General features: G+C 34.4%; 1 protein-coding gene across 6 annotated transcripts in view; it reads left to right on the forward strand.

Moving 5' to 3' along the window:
- Asph (Aspartyl beta-hydroxylase) overlaps window positions 1-24,614 on the forward strand; it is a 284,141-nt gene that overhangs the window by 227,638 nt on the left and 31,889 nt on the right. For 2 of the 6 annotated variants that reach the window (XM_090406732.1, XM_090406733.1), the window contains exons 11-12: window positions 2,923-3,058; window positions 9,162-9,253. In XM_090406732.1, the coding sequence (XP_090262858.1) occupies window positions 2,923-3,058; window positions 9,162-9,253 (228 nt within the window). Of the gene's footprint in view, window positions 1-2,922; window positions 3,060-9,161; window positions 9,254-24,614 lie in introns of those variants that run through there. The other 4 variants (XR_016549637.1, XM_090406734.1, XM_090406737.1 and 1 more) reach the window with 3 other exon arrangements.

Raw genomic sequence — 24,614 nt, forward strand, 5'->3', positions numbered from 1 at the left:
GACCATACCACCTGAGATTAGATTTTCTCATGCATTCTCACATTCTTAAATGATAGTAATTTTAAATTCCAAGTATCTTAATTTTTCATGTGATTCTACCATTAATGTCACTCCTCTAATGTTTCTCGGAACTCCTGTACCTCTGGCAGCTTTTTTCTTTCTAACCCAGTCTGAGATTTACAAGTTACAGTGGTTTAAACACTGCCTTGTATGCAACATGTTTATTGTTTTTACTAATTTCTCTCTTATTCCATATAGATTTATTCATTTGACTTCCTATCAAACGAGTTTTACTAATTCTGCTATTTCTATATTTACTATATTTTTCCGTGTATAAGACAATACCTTTTTCTAAAATTTTTAGACCAAATATTGGGGGTCATTTTATACACGGGGGTAACCAGTTGAGAGACCCGCGGTGCCATGGCAAAACTGCCGGTACCTTCTCTCCGCAAACAGGCTTCCGCCAATCACTAGCCTTTGTTAACTCTTTTGATTGATGTCATTAACGGCTGATTCTGAATAAACCAATCAGAACTCTGAAAGCATTCATACGTCTGCAACTCGTTGGTGAGGTAAGTTAATGCATTAACAATATTTTGAGCACTAGCCCATAAAAATGTCCAAAAATAAAAAATGATTGTCATATTCTTCAAAATTCAAGTTAAAAGTCATCAATTACGCAAAAGAACATGGAAATAAAGCTTCAGAGTTTGGACCTTCACCTACTGAGTGTATGATTAGACAGTGGAGAAAACAGGAAGAACAACTACTCAAGATGCCAAAAAAGAAGAGGGCCTTAAGAGGAAAACCAGCAAAATGACCAAACTTGGAGCAAAGGCTTAAGACTTGGATTGTGGAGCAGTGCCAGAGTGGGATATGTGTGTCAACCAAGCTTATTCAATATGAGGCAAAAAGGTTTGCGAGAGAAATGAACATTGTTGATTTCGCAGCAAAGGCAAAATGGTGCTTCAACTTTATGAGGAGAGAAGGGTTGGTTATGAGAACACGAACCAAGTTAGCCCAGAAAATGCCACCAGCTTATGAGGATAAAATCTAACAGTTTTACTCCTATGTCATAAAACTTCGGAAAAAATATGCTTTTGAACCAAGTCATTGCAAACATGGATCAGGTGCCTCTCAGTTTTGATGTGCCTTCCAACAGAACTGTTGATATGAAAGGGATCAAAACAAGTGGTCATGAAAAGACACACTATACTGCTGTCCTTTCATGCCATGTGCAAATGGTACCAAACTGCCTCCTATGCTAATTTTTAAGAGGAAAACGTATCCTAAAGAGATCATACCATCTGGCGTTCTTGTCCAAGTTCATGAGAGTAGCTGGATGAATGAAGAGATCATGGCTATTTGGTTTGCAAAGATTTGATCCAGAAGATCTGGAGGGCTCTCGAGGAGGCCAGTTCTGCTTGTGTTTGATCAGTTCCGAGCACATTTAACAGAAAAGGCAAAAAGGGTTGCAGTGGATTTGCGAACACAGCTAGCATTTATTCCTGGTGGACTTGCAGGTAAGCTACAACCACTAGATATTTCTATCAACAAGCCCTTCAAAGCTCTGATAAAAGAAGAATGGAATGAATGGATGAAAAGCAGGTAATAACTTGATACCAACAGGAAGAGTGAAAAAACCAACCATTACTGAGGTACGCAAGCAAGAGGTGGTTGTGAAGTCCTTCAAGAAATGTGGAATCAGCAGTGCTATGGATGGAACTGATGATGATCTCATATATATAGACAGTAACTCAGAAGACAGCAGTGATGCAGTAGAGGTTGAAGAAAGTGATATGTCTGGAACTAATAGCAATGAAGAAAATGATAATCCCAGAACTGAGAGTGATGCATAATTTCTTAGTGTGTATCTTAAAAATGTTACCTAATTACTAAATATACTTTGAATATTTCAAGAAGTATGAAATGTGTTCTGTTTTATGTTTAAAATATTGATTTCTTAATTTTAGGCTTGAAAAAGTAGGGTTCGTCTTATACATTGGGGCATCTTATACACGGAAAAATGCCGTAATTTGCCGTCTTTACTAAAACTTGTGCCTAAGTGGCCAAAATTTTTTACTTCTATAGATTTCCTATTCAGGATTGAGCTGTTTTCAATGTCCCTACCTATTTTCACAGTCTTTGTATTTTTTTTATTGCTCAGTGTCAAAGTTTTTACAGCTGCCATTCAGTATAGTTAAGGAAACCTTCATATTTACATTTCTTTGTTTATTGGAAAGAGGATTATTCAAGATATCAAAATTCCTTTACAACACTGTCATCAGCATCTGCAGCAATTTAAGCAAAGTGATTATCACTTTGCTGAGAAGGTAGATGCTTCTACATGACCAGTGTAGACAGCAAAATAACAGATTCATTGGCTGTTTTTTGTTGTTGTTGTTGTTGTTGTTTTTTTCCTTGTCTACTGCACACAAAATATTCTGCTTCTTTGGTATTGTCTACTTTTTTGTTACTGTTTCACCAAGAATAAAGCATTTTATAAAGCACTTGTTTCACCAAGAATAAAGCACTTCGATAATTTTATTATTATTATCATTATATGACACCTCCAAGGAGTCCTATAACTCATTTGGGTAGGGCACCTGCTCTACTACTCTCTGTCTCCACCACATGAATGTTTTCTTCATTAAATTATCTTTTTTCAAGTATGGATTGTATTTACTTACCTCAGGTTCTATGTACACAATTTACACCTGAAAATTTTACATTTTCTAAGATGTATTAAAAGATTGTTGTTTCACATTATTTCTGTTTGTTGAATGCATCATAAAGTAACTTGCAGTATATATAGAAAGTTTAATGTATTTTTGTAGTGTTATTCACTTTAAGCTTTGAAGAGTAATAATAATCATAATAAAATTGCAAAATACTTAATTATCATCAAACATATTTCAGTTGTTAGAGAAGAATTTTGAAATAATTAAAAATGAAGCACTGGCACTACTAGATGGAAAAAATTCTGGATTTTTACCAGAAAGTGAAGGCTTGAGAGATACAGGTGACTGGAAGCAATTTGAATTATTTGCTAGAGGTAAGATTTGACCATTTTCAAAGGCTGCAGTTTTTATTTGATTGTAATAGTTTTGATATTTTCAATTGGAAATTTTATACTCATCATTTTCTGATGTATGCTGGAACTAAGGTTAGTCTAGTACAATTAAGATTTCATACTATCCTCTTGTCAAAATAGTTTGACAGGTCTAACTTACGTGGGTGGTCTGAAAAGTTCTCAGCCTCAACCATAAATGTCAACAACACTATTGGCAAGATTTTTTTTTCGAACTTGGTGCATCTGTCATAAGCATCCATATGAAATTGCAAGTTCTCAAGTAGTTTGTTTTATACAGCTGTCTGAAACAAAAGTATTGTCTGTATGTATCCCTTGAAATGGATAAAATTGAGTATCATGCGGTTATAAAATTCTTTGTAAAAGAAGGTTTAATGCCAAAAGAAATTCATTTGAAGTTCATAAAAGTTTATGGGCACTCTTCTCCTTCATTTTCAGCAATTAAGAAATGGTCATTGATCAAGCGCACGATATGGTATTGGATGACCGGCGAGTCAAAGTGCATGAAATTGCTGAGACTATAGGCATTTCAAAAGAATGTGTAGGATATATTTTGCATGAAGAATTTTAAATGAAAAAGCTTTGTGCAAGATGGGTGCCATGCTTGCTCACAGCAGATCAAAAATGCACTTGCATGAAAATCTCTGAACAGTAACAAGAATAAAACTGATTTTGTGCGTCAATTTATTACCGTGGATGAGACTTGAATTCACCAGTACACACCAGAATCCAAACAGCAGTCAAAATAGTAGACAGCACCAAAGAAGACAGGGTCATGGCAACAGTGTTTTGGGATGCTAAATGCATTTTGTTTATCTTGAAAAGGGTAAAACAATAAACGGAGAATATTATTTTGACCTTTTAACCAGACTGGATGAAAAAATTCATGAGGAAAGGACCCGGTTTGCAGAAGGGGAAAAAAAAAAATCTTGCATCAGGACAATGGTGTTTTGTCCACAAAGGTGTTTTGGCAATGGAAAAATTAAGGATTCTGCACTATGAATTGTTGGAACATCCACCCTATTTCCCAGATTTGGCTCCCTCTGACTTCTATCTCTTCCCAAAACTAAAAATGTTCCTCGCTGGTCAGCTTTTTTCTTCAAATCAAGAGGTGATTGCAGCTGTACAGGGGCATTTTGCAGATCTTACTGAGAACCACTACAGGGATGGAATAATGGCACTGGAGCATCACTGGAATAAATGTATTAGTTTTAAGGGAGATTATGTTGAAAAATAAAAATAATTTTGAAATTATAAATCCGTTTTTTCATTGTTAGGCTGAGAACATTTCAGACCACCTACTTAAATTCTCACTATAGCAAACTCTTGGGACCACAAGGATTGTTTGATTCTATTATTATTATTATTTTTTTTTTAAATGTTCAGTTAAATTCATAAATTACAAAATGTCATAATTTACATCCATTATGATTTCCATTATCTACACCATATCTACTAATGTTTGTTTCAAATATTTTGTATACTGTTCTGGCATTTAAATATCCTGCTAGTAATGAATAGTCTATTTTGTTAGTTTTATCTATGACATTCTGCAGTTCTTTATATAAGGCCCTTTTCTTCTTTCCTCACTTCTGATGCTTAAGACTGATTAATGTTATGTTATCTCTTAAGCCTAATTTCTATTAATGTTACATTCTAGTAGTTGAAACAATATTTCTCTTCATAGATTTTATCATAATACCTGCCTTTGTTCTTCTCTCTTTTTACTTCACTAGAGATTTTTATATAGACCATTCGATTTTCACATTGAATGATTGTATATATGTGAATTGAAACTGCAAATTATTGAATTTGTTGTAAGCAAGTTATTTTGTCACACTGGCATTCACTTAATTATGCTAGCCATTGATTGTATTTATTTGATGCCTAGAATATTTTTACAATTTTGGAGGATTTTAAAATTGATCACAGCTTATTTTTAGATTATCTGATTTTTATTATTTTTTTTTTTTTAGTTCTCAAGGTGTGTACTTTTTCAATCCGCATTTCACACAAACTAATTATTTTCAAGATGGCATGTCTATCTGCTTTAGATGTTTTAAGTGCACTGCTTTCCCAGTATACTCTACTCAGGGTGCTCCAGGTTTAATCCACAAATCTGATTTTATCATGTGCCTAAGTAGCTGAAATGTTTTACTTGTTCCACAGGTTCTCCATTCACAACACAGTTGACATTTTCAATGATTCTGCCTATTTTCATTGTCTTTGTCTTTTTATTGCTGACCTTCATACCATATCTATTACAATAGCTATTCAATTTAGTCAAAGAATCTTGCAGACTTGTAGTGGATTTATTTAGAAGTATAACATCATCCTCATAAAGCAAAGAACTGACATTAACATCTCCAATTTTGATATCAGGTTTAATACCACTTTCCTTTATAATGTGATCCATATAGATAATGAATAACAGAGGGGATAATGTACATCCTGTCTGTCTGACACCAGATTTAACATTAAACCATCTTCCTGTACTTGGGTAGAGTAGGTGTTTTATATACAAATGTACTTGTGTTTTATATGTATGCCCAAAATCACCTTGATTAAAACATTTCTTTTATGAAAAAAAAAAAAAATGTGCCTTGCATTTTGCAAAAAAATTAAAAACGGTAGATTTTGAAGCCTTAGTCAGTCGCTTAAGAGTCAGATCCAAATAATTGGGAGGGGAGATCTCCACATTGCCTTTAAGGAAATGCGGAGAACCAGCTGGCACTTCTAACTTTCTCTTGTTGTGTCACCAGATAATAATGCTTCCTCTTCTTGTTCTGTTATCTATTTTCAAATTTAGTTGGAAATCTCACTAAAAATTTTACTTAATTTGCTGGCATTTATTTGTTCTATAGGTTTGTTGAGAATGTAGTTGTGATTACAAGTTGCTATCGGTTTGAAAGTAAGTTATACTTGCCAAGATATTATATTCTTGTTTAATCCTTTACCCAACTGTAAGCAAAGTTTGCATGTTGAGATATCTTCATGACTAGGCTAGTATATAGAGGCTGTTGATTTCACATTACTCCCATAATGCAAAACACACTTTCTTTTAATTTTATCCCATATTGCTGTACATTATGGGAAAGGATGCTACTCATACCACCTTGTGGATACTGACATCAGTAAGATATAGTATGGAAAGATATGACATTTTTCTACATTGTATATTATATATTAATATTATATTATATTGTCTCTCTCTTTCTCTCTCTGCCCTCCATAAAAATACAAAGAGATAGAGAGAGAATGGAACTGGTGAAGAAATTTTGTTAATGATAGCAGAAGAATTACAGTCAACATAAGCAGTTCAACAGGAAGGTAGATCCTCGAGAGACAGTAGTTGAAGCTTAATTGATATGATGAAAGTTATAGGACAGCATATATAGTTAGTTGCTGCTTGGAAGCAAACAGGGATATGAATGATATGCATCACCAAATTAGCTCAATGAGCACAGGACGAGTGATCATTATGGAGATTATCAAATAAAGGGAAAGTAATGGGAAAGAGGAAAATACATGGGGAAAGGGGGATGGAAATTATGCAGCTGTTAGAATTTCCTGAAATAGATGTGTGGAAAGTGCCATAGGATTGAGAGTCGGATTTGTTGATAGCATCAGAGAATTTGTCCATAAGCATCATATGATCATAGTCTTGACCTGGAAGATATCTGAGCATGTGGAATTGTCATGTGGGCTACAAATTGGTGATTATGACTAACTCAGAAGGCAGCTTAAGGCAGTGTTATGTCTTATTAAACTGCAAGGAAAGGATGTTAATAGTACAGGAAATAGTCAAGGAGTATTTAAGGAAGGCAGTATCAGATTGCACATACCTAAGGTTTAGAGGATATATCGGTTAAATAGATGAGTAGCTTCATTAAGCAGGAGCTGCAAAAGAATATAATGTTATGGAGGGTACGTATATTATTGCGGGTCATGTCCATGCTTACGGAAACAGGTAATGAGCAGGCTCATGAGTAATTACATAGCCCAAGTAAGAAGGGTGACCTGCATTATGAAGAAGGCAAAATTAGATTATGAAAGAAAGTTAGTTGAGCAGCAAAAAAAAAAAAAAAAAAAAAAAAAACCAAGAATTATTTTGCTAAATGGTGAGCAAAATGTGAGAATAATCATGGAAGATAACTTTAATGAATGTTGATGGTAAGGATGTGACAGAACTAGAAGAAATGGTTGAATTACTGAGTGATTGCTTAGCAAATATGTGTCATCCAGGTGGAGACAGTGTAGTGATGATGTGACAAGAATTGAGCAGAGAATAGAGATAGAGGAACTATCTCTCAACAGTGGTGATTAAGGTATTGGAAAAGATGGTTAAGAGCAAAATTCAGGAATGCGTGGAGAAGATTACCTATAGGGAGACAGCGTGACTTTACGAAGTCCTATGTTAGCAGTTTACTCCCTTTCTATAATACAGTAAGAGTGTAGGTGGATAAAGGAAAATGACTATACCACGATATTGCTGGAAATGCATTTGACAAATACTACTTGTAACTCTTTAGCATAAGTTGGGACAAATGGTGTTGGACAGAAGGCTGTGTGAGAAGGTAGCCAAAGGACAGACACCATACACTACTCTATTTATAGAGTAGTGTATGGCGGAGTTATTTTAAAAGAAGGAAGATGACCAGTAGTGTGTCACAGGATTCTGTACTTGGGCCACTGCACTGCTGTTTGGTTTATGCATTTATTATATTGGGAATGATTTGGGTTGGGGGGGGGGGTTATTCTAGTTATTTATGAATAATGCAAAACTGGGGTGGATAATAGTAAATAAAGATTATATACAGAACCTGCAGGATGATCTAAATAGGCTGGTAGTTTGGGCAAAGGATAAGGGCTTCCAATTCAATGTATCAAAATGTCTGTGCACTTATATATAAAAAATAAAAGACCATATATTTTCGCATATAATGTGAACTAGAAATTTTGTTGGAAAACTAGCCCTAAAATGCCATGTCTACGTATAATGCAATCTGTTAATCTTGTTCCCTAACATTATAAATAAAACAATACGAATTAATGAAAGAAATATTTATTTTAAAACAAAATGTGAAAATATAATACAAATTAACGAAAGAAATATTTATTTTAAAACAAAATGTCAAAATCCTTTAAATTCTTCTTCATCTTTTGATGAAGAAGAATCCCCCCTTTCCCCCAGCTACACCTCTGTGACTTAGTGGTTCGCAGAATTGTTTTAGGCATTTTACTGGTCCTTGGGTTTAGAAAGGTTGAGAAATGCTGATGTATAGCATTCTCTTGGGTCCATGCATTTAAACACTTAAAGGTTCAAATTATTGCTAAAAGTGGTCAGGCTTTAAATGTATTTAAAGTTTTATAATATATTCAGATTCATCACTAGGCAAGATTGCATCAACTAATTTGGGTACATTATATTATATTGGTAAAAGTATATAAACTGTGTGTCTGGAATTTTATTGATGCAATTACAATTTTTGTTATTCAGTTTTGATTAGGATAATATCTTCATTTTTTACTCACAGTTAGAGATCATTTGTCTTTTGATATAGAAATGAAAGAATTCTGTAAACCATGTATTCTTTTTTTTTGAAGTGTAATATTTTATATTTAGAAAGGTTTTTATTCCTTGGCGAACATGATAACAAAATAAGTATGAATTTAATTAATTAAATCAAAGAGTCTTGATTTGGTCACTCAGATAAGCACCAAAGTACATATATTGTTTGATTTTGTTTTGTTTGCTACTGTATTGATTGTCTTAGATAAATTCTATCTATTCATAATTTAAGGTGGGGGGGGTTGCTTCTCCTTCTCCATCTTGTTGAAGTAAAGTCACACCTTTAATTTAGAGGTTTTACGTAGGAAATTCATTATAATCTTAGTCACTTTTTTGAAAAATTCACTCAACCACGATTAATAATGTTTATGCATTAAATCTATAAATGTTGACATTATTTCTGTCCTCCCCCTTTTGGGGGATGGGGTTGCAATTTGTTTTACTAGTTACATAGTATTAGCATTTGTTTATAGTAATGGAATATTGTTAATTTAGGGCAGAAACTAAGTAAAAATTGCATCCTTGCACCAAGAACATGTTCTTTAGTTGAAAATATGTCAGATGCTGCTGGATGTAGGAGAGGACAGGTAAGGATCATTTTATTTATATTAAAATTCCTGTCAGTTTTTTTTTTTTTTTTTTTGTTACATTTTTTAATTGTGATGCATGAACATTAGAGGTTGCAAACCTATTATTTTAATTAGTAATGTGAGTATGCCATTGTAAGCAGGATGGTGGACTCACACTGCATGATAAAAATCGCCTATCAGCTGAACACATCCACAAAAATCCATGCCGCAGTCTGTTAGTTGGAGATTGGAGATGTTACTCACTTGACCAATCAAGTTGGTAAATTTATATGATTAAATTTCAAGTTTTTTGGCATTATTAGTATCATGTGCATTGAACATGTTTTAGGCTGGAGGAAATGTATTTCGTTCCTCCCACTCTAGGACTAATAACTTAGCATTAGATGGAAGTAGTATATATTTGTTGCTTGTCTAGTTGGCTAAGTTAATTTCATCTTCACTTTCCAGCTTGCTACAGACTTGGAGTGTCACCATGACATAGATGCTTGTGAATGTATGCCCATACATAATCTCTTGATTTGCTTGCATCCTTATACTAGTTCACACTTCATCAATTTCCTGTTATGTACTCTCAAGGGTTGTTCAGACTACTATGACAGCACTATATGATTAAATTTACAATATTATTAATCTCCTATCAACAATTTTTTTATAAGTTTATGTACATGATCTTCTAAGTCTAATTTTTCTAGAATATTAAACTTATAAAAATGATTTACTCCAAGCAGAAAAATGCAGCTGTTTAACTCTGAGACTTCTGAAGTGAAAGGAGTTAGACAGGACTGCATCCTTTCACCAAATCTATTTAATATTTACAGTGAGACAGTGATGAAAAAGATTTAAAAACAAAATATAGGAATCAGTATCAATGGTATAAAATACAACAATGTTAAATATGCTGATGATACCATTCTAATTGCAGAAAACAGAAACAAATTAATCAAATTACTGCACCTACTAATTGAAGGAGGTAAAGATTTTGGCCTACATTTAAATGCAAAAAAGACCAAGTTTATGAAAATCTCAAAAGAAAATAGATCCAAGCCAGAAATATTCATAAACAATATAAAAATTGAGCATACAACAGAATACAAATATTTAACTACCTACTTTACTGCAGATGAAAAACAAGATAAAGAAATAAAAATAAGAACCATCATAGTTAAAGATGCCTTCTGGAAAAATAAAGATCTACTCAGAAGTTCTGTGGGTACAGAAACCAAGAAGAGAATTATAAGAACATTAGTTTGGCCAGTTTTCACATATGGAAGTGAGACCTGGGTTCAAGAAGAGATTAAGGCAACTGATAGTGGCCTTTGAAATATGGTGCTACAGAAGAGCCCTGAAAATCCTGTGGACAGAACATGACAAATGCAGAGGTACTACAGAAAATGGAAACACAAAAATCTTGATTGCAGGAAATGATCCAGAGAAAGATGAGACTAGTAGGATGTATTGAGGAATCAGCAGGACAGAAGGCATTAACAGCTTTAGAAGGAAAGATTATGGAAAGAGGATTAAGAGGTAAAAAAAGAAGGACATGGTTGATGATATAAGATCATGGACAGGATCATGTGACTATGCTGAAACAAAAAGAAGAGCTGCCAACAGAGAGGACCAGAAGGACATGGTACTGCACTGTCGCATTGAGGAAGCTACATGAAGAAGAAGAATCAATTTTTCCACCAAATTAATCTATTACTTGTCAGCACGCCGATATTGTCGTATCTAATGCTTCATTCTTTTAAGTCACTTCTAACTGAATCAACCCACCCATATCTTTCATGCAATCTTGGTATTAAACACCTGTTTTTCTAACCTTTCCTCTTTCATTTTGCTTTAGTGCAGAGCTAACTAAGCCAATATCACCTTAATTAGCTCTCTCACACATTCTTGAAAATGCTAACAATGTCAAGTTCCTATCTAATACAGTAAATTCTCTTTTTACATGTCTTATTTTTTACACAGTTTAGAAAACAAAATAAATTCTATTTCTACACTGCATATTTGATTTAATATTCAAATGGCGCTTATTTTTAAAATTTCTGTTTGAATTCAGTTCTGTTAAAAAGGGTATTTCCATTGTAATTATCATTTCCTAGTACAGTACATATGTACTTAAACTTGAATTTTGGAGAACCCCCTCAATATTTTAAATATCTGGGATTACTCTACAGAATGTAGAGTAATGGGATTATAAATGAAAAGTGTTGGTGGCTTTAAAGCAGCTAAGGATCGTGTGACTTTATTATTTTGCAGCAATGCTTCAGGAGATCGTACATTAAAACCATTACATGTTAATTGATCCCTAATACCGCAGGCAATGAAAGGTGTGGATTTGGACACGTTACCAGTGCACTGGAAGTCAAATAAAAAAAGTTGGGTTACAAAAGAAATTTTTAATGAATGGTTCCGTCAATGTTTTGTTCCAGAAGTTAAACACTATTTAATGGAAAAAAATCTGGACTTTAAAGTTTTATAGATTATAGACAATGCGCCTGTCCATCCTGTTTTGGAACACCTGAATGTGGAATTTTGTTTTCTGCCACCTAATACAACATCCTTACTACAACCACTAGATCAGGGTATGATCGCTACCTTCAAAACTTACTACATAAGAAGAACATTCCAATACATTTTGGATAAACTAGATAAGGATAATTTACTGACAGTTATTGATGTGAGGAAGAAATTTCTATTTTGGATTGCATCAAACTTGCTAAGTTGGCGTTATCGGAATTGAAACCATCAACTTAAAATGTATGCTGGAAAGCTACTTGGCCAGAATGTGTGAAAAAGTAAAACCCTGTACTTTTGCATACAACTGAATATCCCAATATCATCAGATTGGCACATGCAGTTGGTGGAGAAGGATTTGATGATTTTTCATATGCAGATATTGAAGATTTGATGGTTGACAAGGCTCTTAGTGATGACGAAATAATAGAAGCTGTCCTTGAGAATCTCGACGAAAAAGAAAAAAGGGATGATGATGAAGAAATTCTACTCACTACAGGATTAATTAACAAAAGGCTTCAAATGGCTAGTAAAATTGCAAAGTCATTTTCTTACACGATTCAAATACTGAACGAGCTGAACAGTTTAAATGTGAACTGAAGAATGTATGGTATGATATGAAGAATTATACAAGGATCTTGTCAAAACAGGATTTCAACAATTAATTACAGAGTTCGTGGTAAAAAAAAAAAAAAAAAATCGACCTTCAGAATTATTGGAAATTAGTGCTAATTTAGTTCCTTTAACTGAAGAAAACATTTCGGCAATGCAGTATGATTTATTAGTGACACACTATTTTCTTTAAAAGATGCATATATATATATATATGTGTGTGTGTGTGTGTGTTTTGTTTGAAACTTATTGCTCATATAGGGTTTTCACATTTAGAACCATTATTCTATTTTATCTTATGCACTGTATTCTTTTTTACATGGTTTTCATTTACACAATTTTTTCTGGAACCAGTCTACCGTGTAAATGAAGAATTGGGTGCATTGTCATGTTTAATATGATTCTGCCATTGGTAATATCTGACCACTCCCATAATTTTCTCAGAACTCTTATATCTCGCCCATATATAATATTGTTATTATTATATATAGGCACCTCCAAGGAGACCATAGATTCATCCCAAGAAGTCCACTAACATCAACATTAGCTATCAATCAATACCTGTCACACAATACATGCATATTTTGCTTTGAACTTGTTTATGACAAAAGCACTCACAACTGACAGGCAATCCAGTACTCATTCACCACTCTCCAAGCAAAAAGTCTAGCCCTCATATCCTTGGTGACTACATTCTTGCTTAATTTCCAGGAATGACCCCCTAGTTTTGCCCACACTACTCATGTACTGAAAAATTTCCTCTCTATCAATCCCCATCCACCTATCAACTACTGTCTTTGAAACTCAGAAATCTTAAGTCTCTCTCTCATTAAATTATTGACACACCCTAAAGGAGTGTACAGGATATGCGAGTGCTATATGAAAAACTTCACATCACCACTAACTTCCTATCTACAATTTTCCTCCAAATCAATTTCTTACCTGTAGCATTATCACATGTTATATTTCCGTCTTCTAAGGCATTTTTTACTGTATCAATCCATCTACCGTATTTTCCGGTGTATAAGACTCACTTTTTTACCTTAAAAATTCATCTTAAAAATGGGGTGCATCTTATATAATGAAGGTAAAGATTGTTTCCTCTTTTCAAAGTCATATGCACTCCCTTTTATGTTCCAAGATCTTTGTAGGCGGTTAATGGTGCAATCAAATTGATGTGTGACCTTCACGTGACTTCTAGCGCATCATGGGCTAAGAACGGAGAATCCCTATTCAAGTTTCATAATATCTTATCCGAGTAATCAGTTACCGATGTTTATCAGTATTGAGTTGACGTGTTGAGATATTTTGTGTTCAGTTTGATATTTCCCCGTAGATTTTAGTGATGGAAAAAAACAGGAGACATTCATATTCTTCACGTTACAAATTGGGTTGTAAAATATGCGGAAGAACACGGGAATAGGGAAGCTGAAAGACATTTTGGACCTCCGCGTACAGAAAAAATGATTAGAACGATTAGAAGGTTTTTTCCTGAAAATTGTATTAAATTTCTTGGATGCATCTTATACACCGGAAAATACGGTATATCTCGATCTTCTTCTAGGTCTTTTTCCTGCAAACCTGGCAGAGAACACTTGTTTTGCTAATCTTTCCTTTCCCATTCTGTTTAAGTGACCTTACCGCTTGTTCTTTCCTAATATCCTCATTTTTAATGTAATATTACCACTAATACACCCCTAATCTTTCTCAGGACTCTCATATCTGTGGTCTCTAGTCTTTGGACAAGTATTTCATTTCTGACCCAGCTCTCAAATCCATAAGTTAAAATTGGCTTAAACACTGTGTTGTATACAGCTAATTTAGTGTTTTGACTAATTTCTCTTTTATTCCATATAAATTTATTCAGTTGACTTCCTACCATACTGGCTTTGTTGAGTCTGTTGTCCATTTCCAAATTTAATTTGCAGTCTTCACTAAAAATTGTGCCTAAATAGCTGAAATGTGTTACTTGTTCTATAGGTTCTCCATTCACAATGCACTTGATATTTTCAGTGCTTTTGCCTACTTTCATTGTCTTTAGCTTGTTATTGCTAACCTTCATACCATATCTATAACAACAGTTATTCAATTTAGTCAGGGAATCTTGCAGATTTATTTAGAAGTATAACATCATCTGAATAAAGTAAAGAGCTGAGATTAACTTTTTCAATTTTGATATCAGATTTAATACCACTTTCCTTCATAATGTGATCCATATAGATAACAAATAACAGAGGGGGGATAATGTACTAAGTATTGCTATCAAGCAATACATATGGTATCATACACCGTACAACTCTAGTGTTTTGGTAGCTTTTCTCATACCTTGTCATATGCCTTTTCCAGATCTACAAAACTTAAATACAGATCTTTGTTATATCCTGTGACTCCTCAACTATTTGCCATAAAGTGAAAATCTGATCCTGACATCCTCTATTTGGCCTTAATCCAGCTTGTTCTTCACCAAGCTTCTCTTCCACAATCATTCTCAACCGTTTCTCAAGTATATTGGCATAAATCTTACCAGGAACACTCAGTAGAGAAATACCTCTGTAATTCACACATTTTCAGTTTTATTTACCTTTTTTGTATATGGGTAATAGGAGCTCTACTCCAATCATCTCGAATTCGTCCCTCTGTCCAGACCTTCTGAACTATGCAGTGCAGCCACTGTAAGACTTTTATACCTCATACTTGAGCATTTCCAGTCGAATGTCATCTACTCCAGCTGCCTTTCCATATTTCATGCTTTTGATGGCTTTTTCTACTTCAAGTATGGATATGTATTTCTGAGTGCATGTCTGTTGAGTGTTCTTTACCACTGTGCTGTCATCGCTGCTTGTTTCATTTAGCAATTTTTTGAAGTAATTACTGCATACATTAAGGATATCTTTATCTCCAGTTTTCATATCACCTTAATCATCTATAATTTTCTTTTACAGCACTCTTTCCTCCATTTCTGGACTTTTTCAACAGCCTCCAGAATATTTTGCCACTTTTCTGATATTTATTTTCTATGTTCTTGCCAAAGTCTTCTCATGACTTTTGTTTAGTTAGTTTTACACAGTATTTAGCTTTCTTACATTCATCTCTGTATTCTCTAAGAGCACAAACTGCCTTATTTGCCAGGAACTTTTGATATGCTTTCTTCTTTTCCTTCACTGCCTCCTGTGTCTACCATGGAGTTCTGATTTTTCTATCCTTGCAGACAATCTCACTACATGCCTTTCTGGCTGAATCTCCAAGGTTTGGTTCCTGTTCTCAAACTCTTTCATTTTTACTTGAATAATGTTTGTGTATTTTAGTCTACAGTTCACATCTGGCATGAATCTGAGAGCTGCTCAACTTTTATTTGCTTTAAAACTTTCTTATGTGTTTTTCTTTTCAATATGAAATTCAATTTTATCCTGCTCAAAAGTGAATGGTGATCACTTCCTATTTCAAATCCTCTGTACACTCTAGTGTCCTGCACCAGTGAGATAACATCACTATCAACAATAACATAGTCAATGAGACTTTTCTTATTCCTTGCCTTTTCTCTCGATGGGAATTTGTGCACATTTTTATGTTGGAACATGGTGTTAATAATAACCAGTCCATGTCCTGAGCAGAAATCGAATAGGTATTTGTCATTATTATTAGCCTTGCTCTTTTCTCCATATTTTCCCAAAATATTTTTGTATGTCTGCCAATCATTTCCTACTCTGTTATTTAGATCCCCAGCAAGGACCAACTTTTCTGTTTTCATCATGTCAGTTGCTTTCTCTAAATCCTCAAAAATTCCACCACTTCTACCTTAGTAGAACCTTCTGTGGGATCACGGGCACAAATAAGTCTCATTGTCCAGTTCCCCATTCTGATATTTGCTCACATCACTCTACTTGAGACTGCCTGCAATTTAAAAAGATTAACCTCGTATTTAGTGTTGAATACAATGGCTACTCCTTCTTCCCCTTGATTGTCATTGTCTGAATAGATGTCACCAATTTTTGTCTTTTGTTTCAGTCACCCCTATTATGTTGATCTGGTACTTATCCAATTCTTCAGCTAGCTCTGTTTCTTTGCCATTCGGGTTTCTTATGTGGATAGTATCGATCTTGAACTTGATGTTGAGTTGGGATGTGTTCCAGTAGTTGACTTTTTGCTGTTCGCCCTGGTTCTGTGGCGAAAACAATGGGAGCCTTGTTTCACCGGGCAGCGCCCCATCTGGCATGAAATTCTGTCATGTTGTACCGTCATTTTATATTGTGGTTTAAGGCAATAAGAATACAGTTTGGTCAGCTAAATCCCAGATTGCTAGCCCATCCTCATTCGTTCAGTATCCTGATAGATACCTAACAGGGTGCACCATGAGCAGGTGGGGGATTGGACATTAGGTCAGACGCTCTGGTCGGTTCTCCGCATTCCTTTAAAGATTATGTGGAAGTCTCCTCTCAGTTATACAACTTTGACCCTTAAGCTCTCTCTCTTTTCAAATATGGATCATCCTGGTAAATTGTCTGCAGATCCATTCCACATCTCCAAGAAATCCAGATGAGTAGAACTGTGCAAAGTAGTCCAGATAGGACCTTATCGAAGCCTTTATAGATAGCTATAAAACTGTGCTTATTGTACTATACTTGTCAGGGTGTTCTTGACAGGTAATCCTATGAGCTCTGTGCAACAAAGCGGAAAGCCAAAAGTAACAAAATCCTAGCATGTTCGTTTTCTATTCAGGCAAGCATTGCTTTTAATATGATAAGCTACAATATCTGGTTGTCATTTTATTAAATGGTAAGAGTTCAACAGAACTAGCACATGCCAAAAATAGTATTTTTTTAAACAGAGTGAAAGATAGCATACCTGCCTCAGAATTGTTTGAATTAACGTGTTTTTATAAGCTATGTATCATTATGGTGCAGTTTATGGCAGCAGAGTATAAAAAAAATCGATAAGACACCATTGTTCAAGAATTCATTTTATGGGACTTAACGAGATGCATTATGTGTATGATGTATTCACTTTCAAAAGTGTGAGGTCTGTGGGTAACAAAAAGAAAGAAAATGCTTCAGAAATATTCATGTCAAAAGCAAGATAGATGGTGAATGTTTATAGAAAAAAGACAGAAAAATATGATTCTTGGAGAATGAGAGGAATGCAGGAATGAGTGAAGGTGAATGAAATGTAAATGACGAAATTGGAAGAAGGATAACATGAAAGAAGTGATGGTAAAGGGGGGTATATATAAAGAGAGAGATGGAGGGGGCAGACTTTAATGAGAGAATTAGTGCTTACACTGCCTTTCACAAGACAAAAGATGATCTACAGCCACTAGAGAAAGATCTGGATTCAGCAGAGAAGAGAAAGAAAGGAGAGCTGACAGAGAAGAGTAAGAGAGAGTATTAACAAACAAAAAGAGATAGAGTGAGGAGACAGTATTGTATAGTGATTCCATGAGTGAATTAATGAGTACATGATCAAATTTTGTTTTGCTGATGCAAAAACTTCATGTTGGTGATGCTGTTGGAATGTAAAGAGAGAGAGAAAATGAAAAAAGTTTATGATTTTACCTGAATGGATGGATGATTTAAAAGTTGAAAAATAATGTGAGAGGATATGAAAAAGTTATTCAAAGTAGAAGAGGGGGGGGGGTAAAATTTTGTAAGTACAGTCATACCCTGACTTACGTGAATCCAGAGTTATGCGGTTTCTTATATGTACATATTTCCGTCACGCCTCACCACTAGTCGTATCTTTCCGGCGCCAGCCGCATTCACCAGTGTCGCACATGCTGTGAACAAGCACTGATGTGTTTCGTGTGGTCTCCATTCATGCACGATTTTTATAGTCTACAAACCTTGCGATTGTTTAATGTTATGTTCTTGATAAAAATTTTATCACATAAAAAATAATAATGTCGTCCAAAGGAAGCAAGTCCGATTCTTCTACAGCTAGCAAGAAAAGAAACTCATTGACTTTGGAAACAAAACTCAACATTATTAAGGATTTTGAAGGCGGAATAAAAATTTGTGAGCTAGTAAAGAAGTTCGATCTACAGGAATCCACAGTAAGAACAATCATAAAAGAAAGATTTACAGATTTTGGAGGACATAGATTCTAATGAGGAAAGAATTGTAGCTAGCCACAAGGTAAGGAATAAAAAATCATTTGCTTGCTATGAAGAAATTTTGCATGACAAGAAAAAGACATTATGCCGTCAGACGAATCTATTAGATTTTATGAAGCCATTGACATCAAAATAACTTTCTTTTTTTTTATGTACGAAAAACTACAATTATGATTATATTTCTTAAAAAATATAGGTATTTTTGTAAACCTTTGGTCACAATTAACTAATATTTTATATGTTTGTATATATAAATTACATACAAAATTATACCCCGAGTTATGCGAATTCAACTTACGCGCTTTTTGTTGGTCCCACCTACCGCGTAACTTCGGGGTATGACTGTATTTCCAAGAAGGTATGGTACTAGTGAATAGAAGAGCCATAAGTCATAAGTACAAATGATTTAATGCATAGGAGGAATGGTGTTCTGTTTTTAGATGTATGGAGTGAAGTTGATGGATAAAAGGACTTATATATGATTGGTTGCACTTTAATGGATTTTAGATTAGGCCTCCAGAGAAAGTGTTGTTCAAAGAGAGAATGGAAGTGCAAAATCGGAAAAATTAAGGTTCTTTGGTGGTGGTGTGGGGGTTGGTAAGTAAACATGTTTGCAGGTATCCGTGAGATGAGAATGAGAAAGATCTTGCTTCTCTGGGTACGAAATATATCAAACATTTAACATTATGCATTAATTATGTATTAACAAAATAATTAATTTTATCATATGTATTTCATATGGTATAATACACTTCATAATGAGAGTAAAAAAATAAAAACTGCAGTGCTTGATTTTAATAAGCAAATTAATAGAAAGAGTAACACAGAAAATTTGAAGGGGGGGGGGCATTAGTGAGCACACACCACTACAGCACACCATTCACCCACTTTCTCCTTGATTCAGTCATCATCATCAATTCCCTGATATATACCCCCAAGGGGTGTTCAGGCTACTTGACAGCATTATATGATTAAGTTTACATTATTATTAATCTCCTATCAACAATTTTCCTCCAATTTGTCTATTCCTTGTCAGCACTCCACTATTGTTGTATCTAACATTTCATTCTTCTAAGACACTTTTGACTGAATCAGTCCTACTAGATCCTGGTGTTTTTCCTGCCATCCTGGAAAAGAACACTTGTTTTGCTAATCTTTCTTTTCCCATTCTGCTTAAGTTACCATATGACCTTAGATTAGCCCTGTTCACGTTCTTGAATGCATACAATATCAGGTTTCTTCTTAATGTCTTCATTTTTATTATGATTCTGCCATTGTTGCCATCTGTTCAAATCCTTAATTTTGCTCAAAATTCTTATATATGTGGTCTCTAGTCTTTGATCAAGTGCTTTATTTGTGTCCTAACTCTCAGATCCATAACTTAAAACTGGTTTCAACACTTTCTTGTATACTGCTAGTTTGGTGTTTTGGCTAATTTCTCTCTTATTTCATATAAATTTATTCATCTGTTCTCCCACCATACCAGGTTTGCTTATTCTGTTGTCTATTTCCATATTTAACTTCCCTTCTACACTAAAATCTGTGTCTAAATAGTTTAAATATTTTACTTGTTCTATAGGCTCTTCATTCAGAATGTAGCTGAAGTTTTCTATGTTACTGCTTATTTTCATAGGTTTAGTCTTTATTGTTAATTTTCATGCCAAATTTGTTACAGTTGTTGTTCAATTTAGTTAGAGAATCCTGGATGCAACCTAAGCTTTTGTACTCCTAAGTTTTCACCAGATGTGCTTAGAAGAACAACATCATTATCATCTGCATAAAAGCAAACAGCTAAATTTGATATCTCTGATTCTAATATAAGGTTTAATTCTTTCATAATGTGCATCCTTGTCTTACACCTGATTTTACATGAAACCATCTTCCTGTGTTTCCTTTAATTTTAACTGCTGGCTTAATTTAAATATAGACTGTGTATTGCTCTATATAATGTTACACTTACCCTTATATAATTGTGTTTTGAAAAGCTTTTTTCTCTGGGCACCTTGTTGTATGCCTTTTCCAGATCTATACAAAACTTAAGCACAGATCCTTGTTATATTCCCATGATTGGGCCTGAAGCCAGCTATCAGTTCTTTTGTATATGTTAATTTGCATTAAAACTATAAATGTATGTTTTATTATTAATCTTATTCTACTAGATAGGATACCTTATTTTAGTAAGCAGATCAAATATACTTTGAACTAACAAAGCAAGGGGAATACAATTCTCAACCTGTTAGAAAGTTTATCTCATTATTCATGAAAAGAATTTGAAAGTTGCTTACAGTTTTATCAAACTTAGACTGGACATCTGTGCACTATAACTTTTTTGACTGCTTATGATTAGCTATTATTGCTGAACCTGTATTATGTTGTTTCACGCTGGGTGGGTGGACTGGTGAATTCAAGCTTTTGAAGTTTACATGTAAATCAGTTGTCCTTGCATTTGGTTCACTTATATTTATTATACTTGTAGAAACAAGACTTCACCAAATTGCAGTTAACACCATCACTTTTACATTACCCTAACATCGTGTTTTGCAAAATGCTCACACTTTTACATGTCATTCACAGAACACTATTATAACAAACTGAAAAGTCCTGATCATAGGCTTATCTAAAAGAAATTATTCCTATAGTCCCTAAGAGTTTGCTATGGACAGTTGACTGCACTTGCTTGTACACGCTTGCTTACACCAAAGGCTTTTTTTTTTTGTCACCTCTTTTCTGCTACCAAAATGCGGTTCTGTCTTATTTCTCATAAAAAAGGTTTCACTTTTCTTCCTTGTATCTTTGATAACATCCAAATCTCCACAGAAAATTATATTTATCTTCTTAGGCTGACTTACATCTCTGTCCTTTTCTGTTCCATCACACTCGTGATTTCTTTCTTCAGCCTCCAAAAAATTAGGTATTATCCATTTCTGCTCAAGATACTATATGTCATCTGTATACCTGCTAAAACTATATAAATCACAAATTGCCCAACCTTAGAATCAGGGGTTGAAATAAAGAATAAATCCTTTTTGATCCTCGCACAATTATTCCACTCTGGAATAATTGTGCGAGGAAATTTTTTTTACAATTTATTTTTTTATAAATATAATTTTTTTTTACAATTTTTTTTATAAATATATTTCTATCCTACCGAACAAGTGATGTTTAGGTTTTAGTACTAACTTCCAATCAACAATTTCTCTCCAAATTAATCTGTTATCTGTCAAGATTCCAATATTATCAGATCTTATATTACTGTCTTTTAAGGGGCAATCAAGGTGCCCTACCAGGGATATCAAGCCACAGTACTAGTTAATGGGGACAAAACAGACAGTTTTCCCATCACCACAGGAGACCTACAGGGAGATACTCTGGCCCCATATCTATTCATCATAGTGATTTATTATATTTTTAAATTGATTCAAGTTAAATCTGGAATCCTCATCAAAGACCCATATATACAGATGCACCTTGAAGACGTGAGCTTTGCAGATGATTTAGTCTTCATTGACTCCAGCATTACAGATGCCCAAAACCACTTCAACAGCCTTAGGAGAACTGCAGAAATATTTGGACTAAAAATAAACTCCCAAAAAACAAAGATATTAAAAAAATCAGATAGATGGGCACATCTATATAAATCAAAATGATCACCTTCATGAAGTAGAGGACTTGTATACCTAGGATCACACATCTCAGATTCCTTAACAGACATTAAGACAAGAAAACAGAAAGCAATCCAGTTCCACAGAAGTCTTAAAGTATGGAAGTCAAGCCTCATCTCAAAGGAGACAAAGATTCGTCTTTACAAGTGCACCAGCCAGTCTATCTTTCTGTATGGCTCCCAGACCTGGAACATCTCAACAAAAGCAGCAACCAGTATTATAAATAGCTTTGGAACTACTTGTCTAAGAAATATCCTGAAATACTCCTGGCAAAACCACATTCTCAACTCTACTATATTAGATGAAACTCAACAAGATCCTCTAGTCAGCACTGTTCAAAGAAACCAAATAAAATGGCTTGGCCACCAACTCAGACATCCACCCTCTGCACTTTTTGATGCTCTTGTCCTCTACACCCCTACAGATGGAAAAAGAAGAAGAAAAAAAAAGGCAGACCCCATACTCAATGTTGGAAATACATCAGCAATATTCTCCCCATTTCCCCCCAACTCTCTGCATCAGAGATCTGTCAATTAGCATATGACAGAGAAGCCTGGTTTTCTTTCACATCATAAAAACCTCCAAGTCCTATCTTAGTGCACACAGACTGCATATTTGTTTTGATTGGTTTCCCTATTTATAATTGTAAAATTATAAATAAACAAATGATGATGGAGGTGCTTTTTACTGTATCAATCCATCTACCTACATCTTGGTCTTCCTCTGGGTCTCTTCCTTGCCAACCTAGCAAAGAACACTTGTTTTGTTAATCTTTCCTCTACCACCTCAGATATTCTACTAACACATTCCTGAATTCTAACAATGACAAGTACTTTCTTAATACATTAATTTTTAATGAGATACTGCCATTGATGCCATCTGCCCACTCTACTAACTTTTTTCAGAACTCTCATATCAGGTCTCCAGTCTTTGATCAAGTGTTTTATTTCTAACCCAGCTCTCAGATCCATAAATTAAAATTGGTTTGAACATCATCTTGTATACAGCTAATTTAGTGTTTTGACTAATTTCTCTTTTATTCCATATAATTTTTTTTATTCAGTTGACTTCCTACCATACTGGCTTTGTTTATTCTGTTGTCTATTTCTATATTTAATTTACCATCTTCACTAAAAATTGTGAATAAATAGCTGAAATGTTTTACTTGTTCTATAAGTTCACCATTCAGGATATAGTTGTTGTTTGCAATGTTTCTGCCTATTTTCATTGTTTTTGTATTTTTATTGCTGATTTTCATACCAAATTTATACATACTATACACACACACACACACACACACACACACACACACACACACACACACACACACACACACACACACATATATATATATGTTTATTAAAATTCATGACAACAGACACTCACACACCACTTATATTTTCTCTATAAATAAAACTTTTCCCTTAATTTCATTTTGTATTTCGTTAAACTGAAGTTATCAATATCCTTTTCCTTGTTAATAGTAACGATACGAGGGGGTACCCCAAAATAACAAGAATCTGAACTTGGCACACATGCATTTTCTAGTTACAGGTGAGGCCACCAGGTATCGTGAGTGTTTAATTTTCCATGCCAGTCTGGCAAGCATCATCCTTTTGTGTGAACTGATTTCTTTGTTCTGGCTGCTTTTTTGTTAATGCTTACGAGCAAGTTGGTGATTTTGTGATGGCTGACTGCAAGGAACAGAATGTGTGTGAAATTTTGTTTTCTTTTGGGTAAAACTGCAGCTGAAACTATTGTTGTGATTCAGTAAGCCTTTAAGAAAACATGCAGTCTATGAGTAGTTTTCCCATTTCAAAAATAGGGACACATCAGTTGAAGACCAACCATGATCTGGCTGACTTTCAACAAATAGAAATAATAAAACACCAAAAACCTTTGCCAGGCAATTAATGAAGATCATCAAAAGACCATTGAGCAAGTTTCTGAAGAGATGAATTTGTCATGAAGTTTGTGCCAGCAAATTTTAGCAGAAGATTTGCAAATGAAACTTGGGTCTGCTGAATTTGTGTTGCTCACAGAAGATTTAAAAAAAAAAAAAAAATCTTGTGAATCTGTTGCCATGATTTGAAGGAGCAGGTTCTTAATGACCAGAACTTTCAAAAGTTGTGACTGGGGATGAGTCCTGGTGCTATGGTTATGCTCCAGAAACAAAACTAGCATCAAGCCAATGAAAATATGTAAATTCACCGATACCCAAAAAAGTCACGTCAAGTTCGATCAGACGTGAAGATGATGGTGGTTTTTTATTTTTTATGTGAATGGAATTGTACACAAGGAATTTGTTCTTCCTTGACAACAGACAGTGAACCAACATTTTTATCTCAATGTTTTGAGAAGCCTGCATGATAGTGCGTGATGAAAATGGCTAGAAATGTGAAGTTTGTGCCAAGATTTTGTAACCAAGATTGGTTGTTGCACCACAACAATGCCCCAGCCT

Source organism: Typopeltis vanoorti, chromosome 17, assembly GCF_054136105.1.
Source record: "Typopeltis vanoorti isolate ZY-2024b chromosome 17, IOZ_Tvanoo_1.0, whole genome shotgun sequence".
Taxonomy (NCBI): Eukaryota; Metazoa; Arthropoda; class Arachnida; order Uropygi; family Thelyphonidae; genus Typopeltis; species Typopeltis vanoorti.